The sequence below is a fragment of the Mercenaria mercenaria genome, chromosome 15 (genome assembly GCF_021730395.1).
Source record: "Mercenaria mercenaria strain notata chromosome 15, MADL_Memer_1, whole genome shotgun sequence".
In the NCBI taxonomy this organism is placed as follows: domain Eukaryota; kingdom Metazoa; phylum Mollusca; class Bivalvia; order Venerida; family Veneridae; genus Mercenaria; species Mercenaria mercenaria.
In genome coordinates, this window is record NC_069375.1 from 48,851,309 (window position 1) to 48,876,605 (window position 25,297).

Sequence of the window (25,297 nt, forward strand, 5' to 3'; positions counted from 1 at the left end):
GACAAAAGAGTTGTAAGGGGAAATAACCAAGAAATTAGGTCAAGCACTACTACTGATTTTGCCATAAGACTATACAGTAGTAAATATGCTATATGTCCTATATAGAATTAACACTCTTCTGAGAGCTGTACCACATAGCCAGGCCCATTTAAAAAACAAAAAAAAAAAAAACTAGCTTTAGGTTCTTAAGTGAAAATTAAAGAAATTAGGTCAAGCACTACTATTGATTTTTCCATGAGGCTATACAGTAGTAAATATGCTATATGTTCTATTTAAAATTAACACGCTTCTGAGAGCTGTAACACATAGCCAGGCCCATTTCAAAAAAGAATAACTAGCTTTATGTTCTTAAATGACCTATAAACCACCAAAAACACCTTGAAAAGTATGGAGCATGTATCTTCTTCTTTCACTAATGTACGGGGCTCACTCTGGAGCATTGTCGTATCTCTTCTAAGGGAGATTATTTATCTGACAGGTCAACACTATGGAATATCTTCCAAACTGACATCTAAACTGTGGGTATGAACAAAGGGCTTATGAGGTTTGTTTACATTTCTATAAATGCAAAAAAAAATCTTGAAAATGCTACCAAAATGCCAAGTATAGGTCAACAATGAAATAAAAACAGGAACTGACTGACATAAAATATTAAAATGCCACTTTAACTGGGAAAAAATGAGGAATTTTTCTTTCCGCCGTTATTTGAAGTGCTGCTTGATTACCTATTTAGTACTAGTCTGTTGTTCTATAATATGCCAAACTCCAGCACATTGATACTTTCCCTAATTGGTAAAGTAGTCACTGCCATCACGTGTTAATTGGGCTGAATTCAGCCGAGTTATAGTTTTCATTATTTTAATTTTGTTGTATAACGTTTTTGTCTCAGTAGTTGAATATTACATATTTTCCTCGTATAACGAGCAAAAAACTAAAAAATATTGCAGTTTTACTTTTTTTTCTTGCTTACTTAATTACTTACTTACTTATTTACTTACTTACTTACTTACTTATGTACTTACTTATTTACTTACTTATTTACTTACTTACTTATACATGTACGTACACGTACGTACTTATGTACGCCCATCACCTCAGCCAGCGTCAGGTCATAGACGAAAGCCCAATACCTTCAGGGTCATGACTGTCAATTTCCAGAGTATGCGAGCGAAAAAGACAGCTTTTAGTCTTTTATTGGTTGCATCAAACCCTGATATCATCGTAGGCTCTGAAACCTGGCTGCACCCCGGCATATTTGAGAGAGAAGTTCTCCCACAAGGGTACAATGTACAACATTATAGCGAGGAGAGATAGACAAACTGATCCGCATGGTGGAGTCATCATAGCAGCCAAAGAGAGCATCACTGGGTGCGCCATCAGTATACCAACAACAGCGGAGTTTGTAGCAGCAAGTTTTGAGTGTCTTGGGAAAGAACCGCTCATAATTGCAGCAATATACAGACCACCAAGCAGCGACCAAGACTACATGGAGGAACTTTGTCAGCGATTCAGAACCCTTCACACTAGGTTCCCAAATTCAACTGTATGGGTCACCGGCGATGCCAATCTACCAGACATAGACTGGGACCACAACACCGTAGGTCGATCCGCTTACAAACACCAGATCAACCAGTCACTTCTAGACACCATGTATGACACCAACATGGAACAAATTGTTAAATTTCCCACTCGTGGCAGTAACATACTTGACATCTTTTTGACAAACAGACCATCCTTGATCTACAAATGTAAGCCCATGCCTGGGCTTAGTGATCACGACATAGTCTTCATAGAAGCTAAGGTCCTCGCACCTAGAAAGAAACAACCACAGAGGAAGATACATCTATGGAAACAAGCGAAGACCAGTGACATGAGATCACAAGCCCAGACTTTTTCTCAAAATTTCACACTTGAGAACACGCCATGCATAGAAATCAACTCACTATGGAGACAATTCAGCTCATTCTGCAGTGAAACCATCAACCATAATGTACCATCTAAAATGTCTTCCTTTCCTACCACCAGCCCTGGATCACAAGAAAAATCAAACGATTATCCAGGAGGAAGAAACGAGCTTACCGACGAGCCAAGAAATCTGGAGATGATGCAGATTTTCGCCATTTTAAGGAGCTCCAGAAGGAAACCCAACATGAGACTAAACGGGCCTATTCCAAGTATGTGAATGACATGGTCACACCCGACACAGACAGGAACCCAAAGAGACTGTACTCATTCATTAACAGCCGACGCTGTGATAGCAGTGGTGTATCTCTACTGAAGAGAGCTGGCATCTCGCATAGTGACCCCAAAACGAAGGCCGAAATCTTGAATGAACAGTTCAGCAGTGTATTCACGGACTAAGACACTTGTAATATGCCCTCTATGTCTGGCAGCCCCTCTCCGAAGATGCAACCATTTACCATCCACTACAAGGGTGTCCAGAAATTATTGAACGACCTGAATCTACACAAGGCCCAGGGACCAGATGCCATACCATCAAGATTCTTGAAGGAATGCGCAGCAGAAATAGCCCCAGCCCTAACATTGGTGCTTCAAGCCTCACTACAACAAGGTCGAGTTCCTGATGACTGTAAACAGGCTTTGGTTACTCCTGTCTTCAAAAAAGGCGACAAAAGCTTAGCCTCGAACTACAGGCCCATCTCCCTTACCTCCATCTGCTGCAAAGTGATGGAACATATCATCCACAGCCAGGTCATGCAGCACCTAGACAAACATAACATCCTTTCTGACAACCAGCATGGATTCCGGAAGAAAAGGTCGTGTGACAGCCAACTTATCCTCATCATGCAGGACCTTGCTGCAGCGCTTGACGAAGGGGAACAAATCGACGCGATCCTTTTGGACTTCTTCAAAGCCTTCGATAAGGTTCTGCACCAGTGACTCCTCCTGAAACTGGATCATTATGGGATCGGCGACAACACCATCAAATGGATCTACAGTTTCCTCTCCAACCGTAGTCAACAGGTTCTTGTCGAAGGACATTCATCAACAGCTGCGCCTGTCACCTCCGGAGTACCACAAGGCACCGTTCTTGGCCCTCTTCTCTTCCTTTTGTACATAAATGACCTGCCACAGAAAGTGACATCAACATCTCACCTGTTCGCAGATGATAGTCTCCTCTATAGGAAGATACGGTCACAGCAGGACACCATAGCACTACAGAAGGACCTGGACCAGCTGCAACAGTGGGAAAAGGACTGGCAGATGGATTTCAACCCATCCAAGTGTGAGGTTGTTAGAATAACCAAAAGGAGAAACCCTATCAAAGCCACTTATACCATCCATGGCCATGACTTATCAGTAGTCACTTCCGGCAAGTATCTTGGTGTGACATTAACTGAGAACCTTTCCTGGAATGCTCATGTGGATGACAAGACCAAGAAAGCAAACAACTTGCTTGGCTTCCTTCGACGCAACCTCTCAAGATGCCCACAGGGAGTCAAAGCCCAATGTTACAACAGCCTGGTGAAGCTGGTAATTGAATATGCTTCAGCCGCCTGGGACCCTCATACCAGCAGAAACACCCAGCAACTGGAAGCGGTCCAGCGCAGAGCAGCCAGGTTTGTGATGGGGGATTACAAGACCACCAGCAGCACCAGCCAGATGATATCGAACCTTGGCTGGGATTCTTTACAACAAAGAAGATCAGACAGTAGACTAGTGATGATGTACCACATTACACACGGCCTAGTAGACATCCGTAAAGACTTATTCCTCCACACAACAGCACTCTCCACACGTGGTCACACCTTGCGATATGCACTGCCTTTCTGTAGGACTGACACTTACAGACACTCCTTCTTTCCAGCCTGCATCCGATTGTGGAACCAGCTGCCAGAGCACGTCGTCGCAGCCCAGACCTTGGACACTTTCAAGGCAGGGCTTGCCAGTTGTCGCCGCTAGCTCTATGTACAGGGATTTTAACTGCTTTTACCTTTTTTATCCTGCACTGCTGCTCATCTCACAATGACCTTGTACATAGTCTTTTCATACGCGACGATGCTCCAGAGTGAGCCCTGCGTATTACTAGGAAGAAGAAGAAGAATGGAGTATTTTATTGAAGGGCTATATCCAGGACAGGTTTAAATATAGGTATGTAAATGGTTGCCTCTGATGCATTTTGGGGTCTGGTTCTAGCAACCAAATATCACTAAACTTTAATATCTTTAACTCGTGAACACCATTTTGCATTGTTATTCTGGTCTGGACACATTTAAAAAAATGATTACATTCATTTATGTAAGACACATTTTGAAAGGGGCCTTTTGAAAGATTTGCCTATATTAATCCTAATTTTCATAACAAGAGCAACACCGTCAGGCTTACTGAAAAGATCGGAAAGAAAACTTATGCAGAATAATCAACATAACCTACATGACTGGGTTTTCCCTAAATTTATATTTGCGGGCCCCTAACTATATTTGGTGAGCTTTGACCTATATCTTAAACCATTTCTGATGATGAGCTAAAGTTACACAAGTTCATATATTTCCAAACTTTGGTGAAATATTATCTGTATGCTCAATGTAAGACAATCTATCAGCTTGCGTTACTTATAAATTTCAGTTTTAATATGTCTCTTTCATATTCAGTTAGATTAGTTTCAAATGAATGTGTACAATATTAAATAATTAGTTTTCGTGTTCAAGTGATAACATAGTCGGACATACTGAATTTAGATAAATGTACTACTGTAGGACTATTTTACAATTTATGAGAAAGGTAAACTTAACATTGAGCAATTAATCAATGGATTTTCCCTTTAATGTATAAGTGAGTCTGTAACACTTGGCCGGAGCGTAACTCCAAAATTTAACACTGAACTTCATCTTTCAGGCCTAAAAAAATATCGTTTGTTTCTGGTATATCCTACCCTAAATTTGGCCCTGCCCTAAAATTTGTTTTTATGGCCTTGAAGATTTTTTTCTTCGCTTTCTTAAATTTAACAAAAAGTTGTAAGATCACTGCATTTTTTATGCTTTAAACATGGTCAGTGATGTTAGAAATCAACTTACAGATGCTCTAAAGGCATAACACCCTTATTTTCAATCCTTTTTTGATACAAAAATAATTTCCACAAAGCCCAACGTAATTAAAAAAATAAAATAAAAAAATTATCAACCTACCAAGGGTTTTCCTTGACGCACATTTTTGTGCGTTTTAGTACACTGATTTTCAAAATGACCCTCGAAATAATTCTGAACGCGTCATTGGTGGCGCAACCCAACTACCGGCCGAAATTACGGCAACGCGAATTTTCGTACCAAATATTATAAGTAAGTACCGATTCGCGTGTAGGTACGAAGTAGTAAAGGTAGACTGCGTTTTAGGTTTAATTATCGGCTCGATATCGACGTCTCTTAAAATTTATAATTATATACGGTAAACCATTCAACAAAAATGGTGCATCAACAAAAGATGATGTTTTTCTTGTCATCTGCACGCGGGAAAAACCCTGTTGAAACTGTCTCTTCCTCGACCTAAAATGCAAACATTCATATAAAAGTCTGCACACCGAGAGGGTTCTGTGAAAAATAACTGGCTATTTGTTGAAAATGGCAAAATGAAATGCTGGCCATGTATCAAAAATCCTTTTGTGTCGAGCTGCGAAAATTCTTCACTTACTCGTCACGAAAGTTCCCTCAGTCACGCAGATGCATTCAAAAGGTTGCAATTACTGTCTGATTTAAAAAAAAAAAGTGTAAAAAGTTAATTAGTAGTTCTACATATATTTCTTTTTGTTCTAAACAGTACATTGCAAGTTAACAAAAACACAGTGTTTTCTACTGGATTTTTTTTTCATACAGTATAGATCTCATTACCATTTTATTCATTTTTTGAAACTTAAAAAATGACCCCTTGAAATTGAAAATGAGCCCCAGAGTCAAACATTAAGGGTCATAATGACCCCTTACCAAAATTTCTGAGGGAAAACCCTGTACTACCTATAGTTACAATATTTTTATTTTTTTTAGGCCTGAAAGATGAAGTTCAGTGTTCAGGAACTATAAATGTATCTTGCTTACTTTCTGAATTATCTCCCTTTATGTTTTACTCCTAACCATGCATTTTGTCCAAACCTATTGAATGCCTTTTGTTGAAACTTGATAGAATGAGCTGATGAGAGAGGCCATTGAAAGTGCACTGTACAAGAACCATAACTCTTAGTCTATCTGGCTTACCAGAATTATCACCTTTATATAATTGTTTTGGAAAAACAGGATGTATTTTATGATGGCACATGCGTCTGTCTGACCATCATATTTTGTGTCTCAGGCATATGTTTATAAACATTTAAGTAATTGACTTAATTTAAACTTGGCATATAGATAGGTGGCGATGAGATAATGAGCAGAGCACATGAACTGGTTTAGTAGGACACAAAGGTCACAGATTGAGCTCAGAGGTCAAATTTATAACTTAACCATTCAAGATTCTGACTTAAAACTTATAAATGTAGGTGATAATGAGGCAATATGCAAAGTCCCTGAACCAGGTCAGAAGGTCAATGTGAGAGCAAGATCAAATTTGTCCAACATAATATTGCGTATCGAGAGCATATTTTAATAACCATACAAACTTGGCATATACTGTTAAGTCATTAATATTCGTGGGGGACTAATTTTTCGCGGTTGAATCAATCCATGAAATTTATTCCCAACGGACAAGTAAAAAACCCAGTCATTTTATGTTCAAAAGATGAAATCCAAGAATTCATATCCCCACGAAATTGCTGTTTTGACCAAAACCACGAAATGTAATGATTTCACAGTACATAGGTGGCAATAAGACGATAAACATAGCACATGAACTGGGTTAGCAGGTCAAAGGTCAAAGTCACAGAATGAGCTCATCCTCCATATTTTGTGTCTAGGGCACAACTTAAAAGCCATTAAAGGTATTGACTTGAAATTTAGACTATAGGAAGGTGGTGATGAGACGATGTGCAGAGTGCAACAATCCACATGGTGCAGAACTCTGAAGCTATGAATCACTGAGGTCTTGCAGACGAAGTGTAGTGTACAATTACCACAAATCTGCTTTACTTACGTTTTAAGTATTTCATTTTATATACTTTATTTTAATACTTGTACGAAGCAAAATGATTTCAAAACTGAGTATTTTGTTTGTACCCTGTACAAGGAGTACATTGTGGAGAAGCAAATGTAAAAGAATCAAACCTTAGGCATGCTTACTTTTTGCCTTATCTCCCTTTGTTTTACTCAAAACATTGTCCAGAGCATTACTCAAAAACTGTTAAAGGGATTTTGCTGGAACTTTCCACAGTGATGGAGGACATTGAGTGAAAGTACAAATACCATAACTCTGCTTTTCTCACTTCTCAAGTTATCTGCAAATATATATCAATTGGTGGTAAGATATCAGCTCTATTCCAGTGGACACCACAAACCTCATCCAGCTTGATAATTCATCGCCAATGGAAAATTCTAAAATTTAAGCAGTTATAGACAAAAGGATAAAGGTGTCTTTACTTGACTTTAGTGGAGCATAAAACTTAGATGTAAACATTTTTATGGGACCCTCTGCCAAAATTATCCAGCTGTGAAACCAAGGTAAGCGATCTATGGCCATCACGGCCATCTTGTAAAGTTTATCAATTACTTTCGATATACCACTTTACTGAGGAAGATTTTTGTATTTTTCAGCAACATAACAGACTTTTGAATTACCCAGAATAACACAGCATCACTGACATGGACAGGATTGGAGATACATGTATATATGTAGGTGACAGGGATGCTGCGGAGTCGTTGCAGCGATACAATGGAGCAGAAATAACACATATTCTCACAATCGATAATTATCCTTTGAAATGGATAGAGGTATAAAAAGCTGTTATAGTCAAACATGGTTTTAATATAATTCTAATTTGGGAATGAAATAAATTTGCGTATTAAAACTGTTAAAGCTGAATGTTATTATGTTATATGCATTTATCTAACAAAGCACATCTGTGGTATGCAGTGTATACATTTAGTCAAAATTCCTGCAGTAAATGAAGTTTGGTTTAACTGATTTAAATATTTCACCATTTATATGCATCTGAAATGGCTTTTGAACTAATCAGGGACTTTGCTAGGATTTTTTGTATGTTTTACCACATTACAAGATACAGTTGAACAGTATTTGGATCATAAGAGCATTAGCCCAAATGGTTAAGTATCCCATCATCTGTTGTTAACCTCATTAAGGTGACATGCAGAGTGCTCAACCTAGGTCAAAGGTTAGATTTGGAGGTCAAAACTCAAATGTCACATAGCTTGAAAAATTAAAAAATCTAACATCAGTTGTTAATCTCATCATGTCTTTGATAACATGTATCTAGCATGCAACCAGGTCGCTAGGTCAAATGTCTACTGTCAGTATATTCTCTTTTCTGCTGTCAGACTTTCATGAAACTAGTATCTGTTGTTAACCTCATCAAGAAGACATGCAGATTACTAGATCCAAGGTCAAGTTCACACTTGAAGGCTGCAGGTCAAATAGCTAGCAGGTTTTCATAAATGCTAACATCATAAGTTAACTTCATCAAGTGCAGAACATTCAACTCAGGCATCTAAGTCAAATGTCAAGGTCACAGATGGAGATAAAGGTCAGATAGCTTTAATCTGTTTCTGTTTCATATCTTCTAAACTGCTTCTTAAAACATCGAGATGACATGCAGAGTACTTATCCCATGTCACTAGGTTCAAGGTCAAGGTCACACCTGGGGGTCATAGATCATGTTGCTTAAAGGTTTTCATAAAAAGCTATCATAGATTATTGGCCTCATCAATTTGACATGCACAACATACAACTCAAGAAACTTCAGTCAAAGGTCAAGGTGACAGTTGGAGCTCAGAGGTCAGACAGCGCTAATTTGTGTCTGTTCAATACATTGTATCTTCTAAACTGCTCAGAACTATTCTTAAAACTAGCATCAGTTTCTTACATGCAGAATGTAAAACCTGGATCACTAGGTCCAAGGTCAAGGTCACTCTTGACGGTAATAGATCAAATGGCTTGGATTAGTGTGTGCTCCATAATGTTAAAATCACTTGAACTACTTGAAAGATTTTTATAAAACGAGCAACAGTTGCTTTTTTCCTCAAGATGACATGCTGGGCACATGACCGAGATCACAGTCACTAAGGTCAAGGTCACACTAAGAGGTCTAAGATCAAATAGTTTAAATCCATGTCTATTCCTTGTCTTCTTAAACACTTTTATACCATGTCTTTTTAAACACAAGAACAGAGCTCCAGATAAGCTTTTGGTGCATTTGGGTATTTACCCATCACGTTTTGTTTTAATTGGGTATTGGAAATCTGCATTGGGTAAAAATAATATTATTACCCAGCCTTTTCAGAAGTAATTGGGTATTAGCTAACACCAATTGGGTTAACATTTAATGTTTTCTGGTATACATTTTTAGCTCATCTGATTTTTTGAAAAAAAATGATGAGTTATTGTCATCACTTGAGCGGTTGTCGGCGTCGGCGTTGCCTGGTTAAGTTTTATGTTTAGGTCAGCTTTTCTCCTAAACTATCAAAGCTATTGCTTTGAAACTTGGAATACTTGTTCACCATCATAAGCTGACCCTGTATAGCAAGAAACTTAACTCCATCTTGCTTTTTGCAAGATTTATGGCCCCTTTTGTACTTAGAAAATATCAGATTTCTTGGTTAAGTTTTATGTTTAGGTCAACTTTTCTCCTAAACTATCAAAGCTATTGCTTTGAAACTTGGAAAACGTGTTCACCATCATAAGCAGACCCTGTACATCAAGAAACTTAACTCCATCTTGCTTTTTGCAAGATTTATTGCCCCTTTTGGACTTAGAAAATCAGTTTTCTTGGTTAAGTTTTATGTTTAGGTCAGCTTTTATCCTAAACTATCAAAGCTATTGCTTTAAAACTTGCAACACTTGTTCACCATCATAAGTTGACCCTGTACAGCAAGAAACATAACTCCATCCTGCTTTTTGCAAGATTTATGGCCCCTTTTGGACTTACAAAATATCAGATTTCTTGGTTAAGTTTTATGTTTAGGTCAACTTTTTCTCTTAAACTATCTAAGCTATTGCTTTGAAACTTGCAACACTTGTTCACCATCATAAGCTGACTCCGTACAGCAAGCAACATAACTCCATCCTGCTTTTTGCAATAATTATTGCCCCTTTTGGACTTAGAAAATCATGTTCTTGGTTGAGTATTATGTTTAAGTCAACTTTTCTCATAAACTATCAAAGCTATTGCTTTAAAACTTGCAACAGTTTTTCACCATCATAAGTGGACACTGTACATCAAGAAACATAACTCTATTCTGCTTTTTGCAAGAATGATGGCCCTTTTTAGACTTAGAAAATCATGGGTAAGACAATATTTCTATTACACAAAAAAAATCAGATGAGCGTCAGCACCCGCTAGGCGTTGCTCTTGTTTGTACTTTCGTTTCATCGTGTTTTTTTGCACTTTCAATGCAGTCGGGCTCGGAGATCAATTCATCCATAATATCCCAAACAACATGTTCATCGCAATATATGCTCTTCTGAAACATGTCGGCCAGTATCAGTGACACTATGTCATCACAAACAGATACTGTCTTTGTTGAACAACAAAATATCCCTCTACTTTGTTTATTTATGCTGCAACAATGTTTTTTTCTGTGAACTTTTTTAGTATTAGAAGTGGCTATTTTATTGGCATAATTATTATTTACAAAGCGTCCAAATAACATGCGTCCAAATAACATTGATTATACTGAATGGTCCTCACAGACCTACCTATGATTTTTCTGATAAATAGCAACCTGTTCTGCCCTACAGATAACCAGTCTGTTGTTTAGGGTTAAAGTCTCGTACCCATTCTATAATACAGAAAATGCGATACGCAAGCATTTTGTAATGAACTGGGTACTAGGAGTTTTAATTGCGTTTCAGTACGCACACTGTATGAATTCAGTTGGGCTTCTGCAACTTCAGTTGCATAAATACGCAAATACACAGCTTATCTGGAGCTCTAACTAGAATGAATTATATAAAATTAGCATCATTTGTTAACCTCACCTAGGTAACAAATGGAGTATATAGCCCAGGTGTTGACATTTGGTCGAAAATTAGGGTTACACTTCTGAAGACATCAAATACCAATTTATAACTTAAATTTGTGTCAGCCCATTATATATTCTTAATCACTGGACAGATTTTTATATTTAACTGGTCAGTTGTTAACTGTTTATTTGGAGACATGCAGAGTACTCAACCCAGATTACTAGGTCTAAGGTCAAGGTGACCTTGAAGGTCGAAGGTCATGATTACATCATTTTGCTTTCCAATATTACCAAATATACAGGTAAAACATTTGATATGTCTTTTTCAGGAGAATGGCAGCTACAAGTATCTGTATTGTCAATGTCTTGATATGGAAACAGAGGACTTGCTTTCACATTTTCAAAGTATGTTTAAGTTTATTGATGAAGTCAGTGAAACACAGAATGGAAAAATTCTTATTCACTGGTATGTATGTGTATTATTTTATCAAAGGTCAATAGGTATGACTTAAAATTTTGTTGTTGTGAAACACTACAAAAACAAACTAAGCAATTTTATCAATTTCTGATTTACATCTGTAAAAAGAATGATATTTATGATGCCTTCATTTTTATATGCTTGTCAGAAAGATGGGACATATTATTGGAATGCCCCTGGTGGATGGGAGGGCGGGTGGCATCCACAAACTTTGTCCAGAGCATATCTTCATGCATGAAGGGATTTTGATGTAACTTGGCACAAATGTTCACCACTATGAGACAGAGTGTCATGCATTAGAACCAGGTTCCTAGGAATGAGGTCACATTTAGAGGTCAGAGGTCAAATTCAAGAATGACTTTGTCCGTAACATTTCTTCTTTATGCATGGAGGGATTTTGATGTAACTTGGCACAAACGTTCACCACCATGAGACAGAGTGTCATGCGCAAGAACCAGGTCCCTGGGTCTAAGGTCAAAGTTACACTTAGAGGCCAAAGGTCAGATACCAGAATGACTTTGTCCAGAGCATTTCTTCATCATGCGCAAGAACCATGTCCCTAGTTTTTGAATTACTTCCCTTTGTTGTTACTGTAAATAGCTTATATTGTAACTCTTTTATTTCTGGCTGTAGGGAAAAATCAAGACAATTTTTTTGTGGTACAACATGCATGTTACATCCATATTGTGACATTCTGGCTCTTTTGTTAGCCCACCATCATCAGATGGTGGGCTATTAAAATCACTCTGCGTCCGTGGTCCGTCCGTCCGTCATTCCGTCCGTCCGTCCGTTAACAATTTCTCGTTATCGCATCTCCTCAGAAACTACTGGGGGGATTTTGACCAAACTTTGTCAGAATGATGTATTGATACCCTAGTTGTGTCCCCCTGAAAATCAGACTGGTTCAACAATTTATGAGTGAGTTATGGCCCTTTGTTTATTTCTATAATTTATATAGATTTATATAGGGAAAAACTTTGAAAACCTTCTTGTCCAAAACCACAGAGCCTAGGGCTTTGATATTTGGTATGAAGCATCATCTTGTGGTCCTCTACCAAGATGATTCAAATTATTTCTCTGGGGTCAAATATGGCCCCGCCCTGGGGGTCACGTGGTTTATATAGACTTATATAGGGAAAAACTTTGAATAACCTCTTGTCCAAAACCACAGGGCCTAGGGCTTTGATATTTTGTATGTGACATCATCTAGTGGTCTTTAACTAAGATTGTTCAAATTATAGCCCTAGGGTCAAATATGGCCCCGCCCTGGGGGTCATATGGTTTACATAGACTTATATAGGGAAAACTTTGAAAATCTTCTTGTCCAAACCACAAAGCCTAGGGCTTTGATACTTGTAATGTAGCATCATCTAGTGGTTCTCTACCAAGTGTGTTCAAATTATCCTCCTAGGGTTAAATATGGCCCCGCCCCGGGGGTCACATGGTTCATATAAACTTATATAGGGAAAAGCTTTTAAAATGTTCTTGTCAGTAACTACAACATTCAAACTTGGACCACATGTATATTTTTGAGTGGCAAGATGAACCTTGACTTGAGTTGACCTTGATTTTGACCTAGTGACCTACTTTCACATTTCTGTAGCTACAGCCTTCAAATTTGGACCACATGCATAATTTTGTGCACTGGAAAAAATTTTGACCTTTATTTTGACCTAGTGACCTATTTCACATTTTTGAAGGTACAGGCATCGAATTTGGACCATATGCATAGTTTCGTGTTTCAAAATGAAATTTGACATTGATTTTGACCTAGTGACCTACTTTAACATTTCTCAAGCTACAGCCTTCAAATTTGGACTACATGCATAGTTTTGTGTACCGAAAAAAACTTTTGACCTTCACATTGACCTAGTGACCTACTTTCACATTTTTGAAGGTACAGGCTTCAAATTTGGACCACATGCATAGTTTTGTATTCTGAAATAAAATTTGACCTTGATTTTGACCTAGTGACCTACTTTCACATTTCTCAAGCTACAGCCTTCAAATTTGGACCACTTGCATAGTTGTGTGTACTGAAATGACCTTTGACCTTACATTGACCTAGTGACCTACTTTCACATTTCTAAGGTACAGGCTTCAAATTTGGACCACATGCATAGTTTTGTATTCCGAAATAAAATTTGACCTTGATTTTGCCCTAGTGACCTACTTTTACATTTCTCAAGCTACAGCCTTCAAATTTGGACCACATGCATAGTTTTGTATATCGAAACAAACTTTGACTTTTACATAGACCTAGTGACCTACTTTCACATTTTTGAAGGTACAGGCTTCAGATTAGGACCACATGCATAGTTTTGTATTCCGAAGTAAAATTTGACCTTGATTTTGACCTAGTGACCTACTTTTACATTTCTCAAGCTACAGCCTTCAAATTTGGACCACTTGCATAGTTTTGTGTACTGAAATGAACTTTGACCTTAAGATTGACCTAGTGACCTACTTTCACATTTCTGTAGCTACATGCTTCAAATTTAGGACCACATGCATAGTTTCGTGTACGGAAACAAACTTTGACCTTGACATTGACCTAGTGACCTACTTTCACATTTTTGAAGGTACAGGATTCAAATTTGGACCACATGCATAGATTTGTGTTGTGTACGGAAATGAAATTTGACCTTGAGCTAGTCAATAAGTCTTGAAATTTGGAACACTCAAAAATGACACATTGGTGGGCGCCAAGATCACTCTGTGATCTCTTGTTTTTTTTGTTGTTTTTTTTGCGGAAAAGTTGCATGTGAATACCGGTATATGACACTAAGTCTTGTAAAAAATTTAGCAACATAATCTCCAAAAGAATGATCAGCTATCAATGCTATGAAGTACTGTTTCTGACGTGTCCAAATATGACTATCTATTAAATTGCTAAATGAAAGTGACCAGAAAATTAGCCGAACTGCAGTTCTTCATTGAATTGGTGTAACTTGTACTGGTAAGTTAAAAGAAGTTTAGTTGATCATTATAAGGAATGCTAATCAAAATGTTTTTCTGAATTTCTGAAACTAAGATCTATGCATACATATCTAATTTTATTATTGTCGCCACCAGTTACCCATAATTATGCACAGCTACTTCAGAAGCCATAGCAAAAGGGGAAGCCACAGAAAATGAGGGTTTTTTTTGAAAGGGACATTGATATATATTTTCTGAGATGGGAATATTTAATCTCAGTTTTGTAAGTCTATATTTTTGGTTTCAGTTTTGCTGGTATGTCTCGCAGTGTGACAGTAGCAGTTGGGTATTTGATGTACAAGAGCAAGATTCCACTAGATGCAGCCCTTCATATTGTTAAACAGTATAGAGGAAGAGTCAAGTAAGTCAGAATCAAGCGAAGGTTTCCAATGTATTAAGATACCCAAAGGTTGAGGGTACAAAAGCCCCACTTGAGGTCATGGCCACATCTCATTAATATGCATGTACCAGTATTGGTTTTTCTGGGAGGCAGACACAAGTGATTGAGTAAGGTTGAAGTTTTCGTCACAAGCTAAATAATCTGCATAATTATTAAAATAACTAGATATTGTAACTGTTTTATTGAAGGGGAGTGTTGGTCTAGTGGTTAAGGTGTTGGCCGCTCAGCCTGGAGGTCGTGGGTTTAAGCCCCGCTAGGGCAGTGACCGTGCCTTCTTTTGGCACCAGGATTTTCCAGGATGTGGTCACAAGAGAGATAAGCTCCAAGCTTTCATCACAATCGAGCAAAATTAAATAAATATAAGTTAACTGTTTTGTTCTCTTGACATGTAATTTTAATTTTATGCATATTTATAATGTTTATGGTTATTCAAACTATGTTTGACGATTTATCTTGAATAGATTTATGTGTCAGGTCACCTTTATGTTGGTAGGTCACAAGGTGAAACTACATATACTATTTCCGCCAACTGCAGCTAGAAAAAGATTGTTCAGATATTCATAAAACTTGTTATCAGCCTCTTTCCATTTTGAAAATAAATTGTCATTAGAGGTATCAGTGTATATAATTTATACTGGATCATGTTTATTCATTACCCGTTTTGATATTGTCATAACTTATGGAGACCAGAGTGTCATCTAGATTTTTCAGTGTTTAATTTCTACAATTAACACGTATTTTTACAGACCAAACCCAGGATTTATGAGGCAGTTGGAATTATTTGAACAGATGGGTTGTACAATAGATGCTAATAATACTGTGTACAGACAGTATAAACTGGAAGTGATGGCCCAGAATGTACAGGCAGGTATGTGGAAATGTAGTAAGACTTGTAGAAGTACATATATATACAGTTAATTGCATGGCAGCATATATTGCTTAATGGTGAAGGTCGCAAATTTCTGAATTACCTGTCCTGCACCACTAGTGCTAAACTCCCTTTAATAGTTGTAGAGTTTTGTATGTGAGAAAAGCTGTCCAGCTTGCTTAGAGGAGAGAGGTACTGGTAATTCTGCCCAAGTGGTCACCTGTGCCAGAATGCAACCCGGAGTCGCACTCACCAAATGAGACTTGAAAGTCACTGTTAACCTGCCCCACATCTCCCCAATATCCGTGTAAAAAACAACAAGAAAAGACAGACAACATACCATTCAGTTAAAATATTTATACCCGGAACTTACTAGGGGGCCTGCCTGTGGTTTTGGGTTTGAACCCCCATTCATTGTGTTGAATTCTTTCATATGAGGAAGACTTATGATTCAACCGATCATGCCTAAAATATTTCCTGAAGACGTATCTGGGTTCTTGCTCCATCATTAAAGCTGGAAAGTTGCATTGTGACTTAATGGTTTGACTTATTTGTCTTAAAACTCATCAAAAAGCAAACAAATTGGACCTTGCCAAATCAGATTACAGAAAAAATGTATTTTTTTTTATCTGTTTAGAAATGTGCCTGGCACAGCTTTTATCAAATAACAAATGCGTTCGTGTGGTGTATCATCTGATTTACCATGCTTCATTCTTCATATGCTTGGATATTTAACAGCTTGGGTGGTAAATTAGAATGTAAACCATGACAAGGTCTGGTTTATTAATCCCCCGCCGTGGCGGAGGGATTATAGGAATGGTCTGCGTCCGTCCTTCCGTCCGTCCTTCCGTCCGTCCTTCCGTCCGTCCTTCCGTCCGTCTTTCCGTCCGTCCTTCCGTCCGTCCTTCCGTCCGTAACAAAATCGTGTCCGGTCCATATCTCATAAACCCCTTGAAGGATTTTCATGAAACTTTGGTCAAATGATCACCTCATCAAGACGATGTGCAGAACCCATGAGCCAGCCTTGTCGGTTCAAGGTCAAGGTCACAACTCAAGGTCAAAGGTTTTAGTCTGCCATTTTGTGTCCGCTCTATATCTCCTAAACCCCTTGAAGGAATTTTATAAAACTTGGGTCAAATGATCACCTCATCAAGACGATGTGCAGAACCCATGAGTCAGCCATGCAGGCTCAAGGTCAAGGTCACAACTCAAGGTCAAAGGTTTGAGCCTTCCATTTTGTGTCCGCTCTATATCTCTTAAACCCCTTGAAGGAATTTTATAAAACTTGGGTCAAATGATCATCTCATCAAGACGATGTGCAGAACCCATGAGTCAGTCATGCCAGGGTCAAGGTCACAACTTAGGGTCAAAAGTTTGAGCCTTCCATTTTGTGTCTGCTCTATATCTCCTAAACCCCTTGAAGGATTTTTATCAAACTTGGGTCAAACGATAACCTCATCAAGGCAATGTGCAGAACTTATGGGTCAGCCATGTCGGCTCAAGGTCAAGGTCACAACTGAAGGTCAAAGGTTTGAGCCTTCCATTTTGTGTTCGCTCTATATCTCCTAAACCCCTTGAAGGAATTTTATAAAACTTGGGTCAAATGATATCCTCATCAGAACGATGTGCAGAAATTATGAGTCAACCATGCCAGCTCAAGGTCAAGGTCACAACTAAGGGTCGAAGGTTTGAGCCTTCCATTTGGTGTCCACTCTGTATCTCCTTAACCCCTTGAAGGATTTTCATCAAACTTGGGTCAAATGATCACCTCATCAAGAACTCATGAGTCAGCCATGTCAACTCAAGGTCAAGGTCACAACTGAAGGTCAAAGGTTTCAGCTCTGTATCTCCTAAACCCCTTGAAGGATTTTCATGGAACTTTGGTCAAATGATCACCTCATCAAGATGTTGTGCAGAATTCATGAGTCAGCCATGTCAGTTCAAGGTCAAGGTCACAGCTAAAATCAAAGGTTTACCCTTTCACTATCTATAGCAGTGGCGGGGGATTTAGCTGTCTTTCAGACTGCCTTGTTTTCATTATAACATACTCCTAGAAATATCATGGTAACAACAATGCTAAATTACATTAATCCAGGTAGTAATTAATTGGACGTGATGCAGCAACTTGACACCATAGTTGACGTCATAATGTGCATTACCCTTTTTATCACAGAATATACAAGGCTTGACATACTTCTCTGTTTAACTTACAAACCAGTCAAGAACTGATTCACTTCTTATTTAACATTTTAGGTAATGAAATATAGAATTGACAAAGCTGAAGGGATGTGTATATTTCAGGAAGCCTAGAGGTCAAGGAAACTGACCTTGCTGAAGATGTAGGCAGCAACAAGACAGAAAATTACTACAGATGTATGAAATGCAGGTAAACACTTTTACTTATTGTGATGTTGTTATTGAATATCAAAGTACTCTCTGGTCAAGTGGTTATGCCTGCTGATTCCGAATCACTTGCCACTCACTACTGCGGGTTCGAAACCTGGTTTAGGGTGTAGAATCCTTTCAAGTGAGGAAGCCATCCAGCTGACTTATCGAAGGTCAGAGGTTCTAATCTGGTGCCTGGAGTTTTTCCCTGCCATCAGAAGCAGGAAGTTGGCATATGATCTTAAATTTGTTGGTGTGATCAAAAAAAAATTATAAAAGTGTCATCTAGACAAAATTGCACCAAACATTTATTTCTTTGTATTCTGATGTAGCAGCACATATCAGTTTGAAATATAGATTATGTTTACTTAATTCTCTGAATAAAAAATGAATTTTTTAAAGTAAAATCACAGAAATCAGAATCATTAGAGTCAAATAAAAACAAATTTCAGTGGTCATTCTTTGCAGAAGAGCATTGTTTAGAACTTCAAGTCTGCTTCCACACACAGCAGGTCAAGGTGAGGCTGCCTTTGACTGGCGTAGTAAAATTCCAGCAAATAAGCGACCAGTCTGTGATTCAATTGAAAAACATGGTGACACAGTCTGTGATAGATCTTTATTTATTGAACCAGTGCAGTGGATGGCAGGATTTATCAACCAGCTAGATGGCAAGGTAATGGTGGCAGTTGTGGTAACCTTGGGGACTTAGAAATAATTTAGTTTACATTTTGTGTGTAAAATACTTAATACTGTCAAATCTAACTAAACAAACCATATTAGTGAAAAGTGAGAGAAAAGAGATAAGAAATAGTATAAATTCTTTTGTAAAAGTGGTTTATCAACTACTTACATTTTAAACAAAGAATGATTTTGAAAGTTATAGGCACAGTTAAAAGTAAATGCTATGAAATCGTTAATATTCATGGGTACTTAATTTCATTGATATTGTGGTTGAGTGAATGCACACAATTAAACCCCAGTGAGTAAATATAACTCTCACTCTATTATCCACTCTGTAATCAAAAGTTATCCAAAAATTCATAACTCAAAAAAACGGCCGTTCTGGTCCATACCACACAGTTTTGTGCCCATGAAATTGTCTGGGTTATTAGTCCCCTACTGGTTGAAAACCAGTTTCGAGGACTATAGGAATGCGCTTTTCCGTCATTCTGTCATTCCGAAGTTCCGTCATTCCATCCGTCTGCAATTTTGTGTCTGGTCCATAACTCTTTTATCCATGAAGGGATTTTAATATTACTTGGCACAAATGTTCCCCATGATGAGACGATGTGTCATGCGCAAAACCCAGACCCCTAGCTTAAAGGTCAAGGTCACAATTGGAGGTCAAAGGTCATCAGGGCTTTTTTCATGTCCGGTCCATAACTCTCCCACCCATGAAGGGATTTTAATATCACTTGGCACAATTGTACCTCATAATAAGATGATGTGTCATGCACAACTTTTAGACCCCTAGCTCAAAGGTCAAGGTCACACTTAGCAGTCAAATGTTAACATGGCATAAACAGCGTCTGTTTCGTGTCGGGTCCATAACTCTTTCATCCATGAAGGGATTTTAATATTACTTGGCACAAATGTTCCCCATGATGAGACGACGTGTCATGCGCAAAACCTGCACCCCTGACTCAAAGGTCAAGGTCACAATTTGAGCTCAAAGGTCAACAAGGCTTTTTTCCTGTCTGGTCCATAACTCTCCCATCTATGAAGGGATTTTAATATCAATTGGCACAATTGTACCTCATAATAAGACGATGTGTCATACACAACTTTCAGACCCCTAGCTCAAAGGTCAAGGTCACACTTAGCAGTCAAATGTTAACATGGCATGAACAGGGTCTGTTTCCTGTCCAGTCCATAACTCTGTCATTCATTAAGGGATTTCAGTATTACTTAGCACAGATGTTCCCAATGATGAGACAACATGTCGTGGGCAAATCCTGGAGCCATTGCTCAAAGGTCAAGGTCACCATTGGGGGTCAAATGTCAATAGGGCTTTTTTCCTGTCCAGTCCATAACTCTGCCATCCATGAAGGGATTTTGATATTACTTGGCACAAATGTTCCCCATGATGAGGCAACATGTCGTGCTCAAAACCCGGACCCCTAGCTCAAAGGTCAAGGTCACAATTGGAGGCCAATGGTCAATAGAGTTTTTTTCCTGTCCGGTCCAGAACTTTGTCATCCATGAAGGGATTACAATATTACTTGGCATAAATGTTCTCCATGATGAGATGACGTGTCATGCGCAACACCCAGAACCCTAGCTTAAAGGTCAAGGTCACACTTTGAGATCAAAGGTCAATAGGATTTTTTTCCTGTCCAGTCTATAACTTTGTCATGCAAAACAGGATTAAAATATCAGTTGGCACAAACATTTCCCTGGATGAGACAACATGTTGTGCACAAAGCCCTGGCTCTAGGTCTAAGGTCAAGGTCAGACTTAGAGGTCAAAGGTCAAATTCAAGAATGACTTTGTCGGGAGCATTTATTCTTTATGCATGGAGGGATTTTAATGTAACTTGGCACAAATGTTCACCACCATGAGACGAATTGTCGTGCGCCAGAAACAGGTCCCTAGGTCTAAGGTCAAGGTCATACTTAGAGGTTAAAGGTCAAATTCAGCAATGACTTTGTCCGGAGCTTTTCTTCTTCATGCATGGAGGGATTTTGATGTAACTTGGCAGAAATGTTCACCACTATGAGGCACACTTTTTTTAGAATTAGGTCCCTTTGTTGTTACTATAAATAGATTATTACTTTTTTAATACTGGCCGTAGGGAAAAATTGAGACCACTTTTCTGTGGTACAACATGCACGGTACATCCAAATGTTAGGTGTATTTTGATCTATCTCTGCCTGGTAAAGAGTTTCTTTTGGACTTATATTTTATAGATGTTTTTTTGTTGTTGTTTTTTTAGGGTTAATTTCACTTTGTTGTTACTATAAATAACTTTTATGATAACTTTTTGTATAATAGGCCAAAAAATCCAAATGAAAACAACTGTACGTTTTTATATATGCAAATTTTAATCCAAGTGTGTTGTTATATTATATTGTATATATAGTACAATGTTGTTTATACATCATTGACAGATATCAGTTCATTATGTTATACTGCAGTAGAGAAAATAAGGTGCCTTCCAGTAGGGGACTTTGTATTGCATGGCAATACTTCATTCACTTGTTTAGCAGAAGATTGACAATTTTCCAAGAGTCTTCTTAATTCTGAAACTATTCTTTCATCTGAAACATGGTACAGTCTCTTAATAAATAAGTTTGTAATGTACACAAGAAAAAGCTTGCTCCATTTTATATTTTAATCTAACCAATAGTCCTAATTAATGAATAGTCACTGTAATCCTGATGAAGGTCTAACTGACCGAAACCATTAGTCAATAAAAGCAATTTAACGTTGCCCTGGTTTTGACGTGTTGTTTCCCCACTACGTTTTTTGAGAAACCAGTTTAGAAATACTGCAAGCTAAACCAAAGGATGGTATGCTCACCCTTAATTCTGCATGAAGTAGCAGAGGTAGAAATACTTTAAGGATAAGAAAATAGGACAATATCTAAAATCTTTACAAAAGTATGATAATCCACTACAGGATTACTAAGAAATCAGTAATTTTCATGGTTGACAAATTTGGGTGGTAAAATCACTACAAGGAATTAAGTCCCAACAAACCAGTAAAAGTCTTATACATTTTATGTTCAACCCTTATCATGCTAGACATCATTGATTCTGCCTTTGTGACCAGTGCAGATCATGATCAGCCTGCACATCCCTGCAGTCTGATCAAGATCTTTACTGTTCGCCATTCAGACAGTATCTTTTTGGTAAGCACCCCTTTTAACAGTTTCCAAATTGAAAGATGGACAAGTTCATTATAGAAATTTAGCAGGGTAAGAGTTAAAGGTCAAAATCTTTAAATTTATATCTCAATGAAATAGGTGTTTTTACTGAAACCCTAAAATGTTGTGCCTGTGAAAATATTCTCGGCCCTGTAAGTTGGATATTTTTTGTGTGTAACATTAGCAACCTTTTCTGTATCCTCTTTCATTGAGTCCATTTTATGTTCACATTTAAAAGTTTTATGTATTTCTGATTGTTACATTTTAGATGATGTGCCCAAAGTGTGATTCTAAACTGGGTTCTTTTATCTGGTATGGTAAGTAATTGTTACATGTATTTTCAACTGATAACATACTTCAGTTATACTTCTGATATTTCTATTCTGTAATTGTGTTTGTTTTGGGATCTGTAGGTCAAAGGTCAAGTCAGTGTCATTAAGACTAAAACAGGTTCGCTCTAAATAACTGAAGAACACTTTGGCCTGAAGTCATCAACTTCATAGGATGATTGGTCAGTAGATGATCCTTATTGTTTTTTCGGAAAAAGTAGGTCAAAGGTTAATTTACAATGACCTTGAGACTAATACTGGTTTACACTCAATAACTGAAGAACACCTTTTCCTAGTCATCAAACTTTATACTATAAGGATGATTGCCCGTGGTCGTGCCCTATTGTTGTAGGGGTCAGTTGGTCAGATGTCAAGGTCTCGGTGACCTCTTAACTGAAAATGGCTTTTGCTCATAAACTAAAGAACCATGTGGCTTATTTCCTTCAAACGTCATAGGATGATTGCGTGCAGACAGTAGATGAACCCTATTATTTTATGGGTCATATTGACCTTGACACTGGAAATAGTTTCCCCTTAATAAGTGAAGAGTAAAATGTCATACGCCTGCTGCTTTTAAACTTCATAGAATTATTGCTTTTGGTCTGCTTAAAAGATATCCCCTACTTTTTATCTGGGTCAGCAGGTAGAATGTAAAGTGACACTGAAACTGAAAATTGTATAAGATTAATATTTAGAGTACTTTCTGGCATATGGCTGACAAATTCATAAGATAATTGCCTGTGGTCGGGAGATAACCCGTTGTTTCTGGACTCTTGGATCAAAGTTACAGCGACACGGAGATTGAAAATGGTTTCTGATCAATTACTGTGGAATACTTTAGACTATGGCCTAAACATTTCATAGATGGACTGCCTGTAGATTGTTTATAAACTCTTTTGTATTTGAAGCCATGAGGGCAAAGATCAAGGTCACTGTATTCAAAATTACATACCCATTCGCCTGCCACAAGCCATCTACATCATTTGGGCACATGTGTTTTACAAACATATCTTGTTTATGATTTAATTAAATTCATAAATATCTATATCTTAAATGTTGGTCTTGTAAGTCTTAATATTTAATCAGATGCTTGTATTTCTCATTACGTTTGGTGTTATACCAGAATTTAATCGACTTGAATGTCAGAAAATTATAAATGGCAGGTGTCAGAACTAATATGTAGCTTGCATCATCAGCAAAGTTCTGTGAGAGTTGTATTCTATTACTTTTTTGTTTTTTGTTATAGGAGAAAGATGCCCATGTGGAACGTGGGTTGCTCCAGCATTTCATATTCAAAGCTCAAAGGTTGACTTAATGAAGCCACGCCTACCAGTAGTGATGAAACAATCACAGATCAGTACTGCAGCACTAACTGAAAATTTTACTTTCTCAGGAGCTAGTGATAATATTCAGTCAGATATAAAAAGTCCAACATGAAGATTGTGAATTTATGTTTAGAATAAATTTTAGCTGCAATGAGTTGTGTCTTGTTAATCTGCTTGTATTATTTGCAAACAAGTTTCCACATACAGTTTGCTTAATTAGAGAATTTTAAATACTAAGTACTAATCTGCCATGTTTTTAGTTGTTGTTTTCACTCTTGCACTTGTGAAGTGTTTTTTATAATTCCTCTTTCACAAATGATCAAAGAGGTCAGACCTAGAGAAAAAACTTTTTTTATTTCATGCTTTTTCATGAAATTAATACTGGAATATATCAGTGGAATAAAATAAAATTGATATTTTCGCTGATTCAAAGCAGTGAAGTAACATTTTTACTTTTCACTGGTAACCCTACTGAAATACACTTGAATGCGAAAGAATATGAATTATGAATAACCTGAAATTCTTTGCAAAGTATACTTCAGTAAAGACATAGATATATATGTTCAATCGTAATCAAATGTAAAGGAAATCTGGAAACTTCATAGATTTCAGTATAGATGCATAGATGATGCAATGCAAGCGACATTGTGCAGGTAAAATGTGTATACTTTACTTAAAACCATTAAAAATACATAAAAAAGGAGTTTATAACATCGAAATATATTTCACTCGTGAACACCATAATTCAATTATTCAGTATGTTGTTCCCTCTGGGTGAAATATATCATTTAATTTTATAATAAGGGAAGTAACTTTAGCATATACAAAATGAAAACATTCATAGTAACATTTAAACTTTTGATAACTTATATGAATTGAATATGGGCAGAAGTAGGAATAATTGATAGGTGTGTCTGTAAATACAAAAAATACTTATTAAAATACAAGAGCAAAAATGCATAATCATGGCTTGAACAAACTTACCAATTCAAAAGAATTTATGTTTTGGCCATGCATTAAAGTCGAGCATTTGGTTTCCTATGTTGTGATAAGATTCAAATCAAATTTATTCAATACAATAATTGACGTGATCTTCGAGTTATGATGCCAAATTATGATGACACAATTATCAGAACATGTTCAGGAAGAGTAACACAAACCAGTGCACTTGTTGGCAAGTAAACATTCACAAAACTGTCGAATAATGAAAATGTACCAATTTAACAAACCATGAAGAAAAGAACCAGCAATTTCAGTACTCTGTACATCACTAGGATACAGGAATGCGTTATTTTGTCACTGCAATGTGACTTGGGGGCCATTTTTTCAATTCAGTTATTTCCTCCATTGATTCCACATCACTCCATCTATGGTGTGTGTGTATACATATGTGCACAAGTTTTTTTTTTTAAGGTTGTTTTTAGCTCACCTGTCACATAGTGACAAGGTGAGCTTTTGTGATCACCCTTAATCCGTCGTGTGTCCGTCCGTCTGTGCGTCCGTCCGTCAACAATTTCTTGTCTGCACAATAGTGGTTTCATTTATGATTTTATTTTAACCAAACTTGCACACAACTTGTATCACCATAAGATC

The 25,297-nt window shown here is 37.5% G+C and overlaps 1 protein-coding gene across 5 annotated transcripts; it reads left to right on the forward strand.

Annotated features, from left to right (window-relative positions):
- The first annotated feature begins 19 nt into the window (after window positions 1–19).
- LOC123553896 (probable dual specificity protein phosphatase DDB_G0281963) lies at window positions 20–23,858 on the forward strand. 5 transcript variants are annotated; one of them, XM_045343653.2, is made up of 9 exons: window positions 20–38; window positions 7,689–7,865; window positions 11,402–11,538; window positions 14,777–14,890; window positions 15,676–15,797; window positions 18,099–18,183; window positions 18,651–18,855; window positions 22,319–22,367; window positions 23,626–23,858. In XM_045343653.2, the coding sequence occupies exons 2-9, from the start codon at window positions 7,737–7,739 to the stop codon at window positions 23,814–23,816; spliced, it is 1,032 nt and encodes a 343-aa protein (XP_045199588.2). In that variant the 5' UTR covers window positions 20–38; window positions 7,689–7,736; the 3' UTR covers window positions 23,817–23,858. The 5 variants fall into 5 exon arrangements, with proteins under 5 accessions (XP_045199588.2, XP_053381209.1, XP_045199561.2 ...); XM_053525234.1 differs by lacking the exon at window positions 20–38 and adding an exon at window positions 4,464–4,547; XM_045343626.2 differs by lacking the exon at window positions 20–38 and adding an exon at window positions 4,592–4,743.
- The last annotated feature ends 1,439 nt before the right edge of the window (window positions 23,859–25,297 follow it).

What these genes read in the sequence shown, in the direction of transcription:
- LOC123553896 (XM_045343653.2), top strand. Translation starts at nt 7,737, where the DNA reads ATGGACAGGATTGGAGATACATGTATATATGTAGGTGACAGGGATGCT. An exon ending in TCAACCAGCTAGATGGCAAG is followed by an intron (nt 18,856 to 22,318) that starts GTAATGGTGGCA and finishes GTTACATTTTAG; the next exon opens with ATGATGTGCCCAAAGTGTGA. An exon ending in GGGTTCTTTTATCTGGTATG is followed by an intron (nt 22,368 to 23,625) that starts GTAAGTAATTGT and finishes TTTTTGTTATAG; the next exon opens with GAGAAAGATGCCCATGTGGA.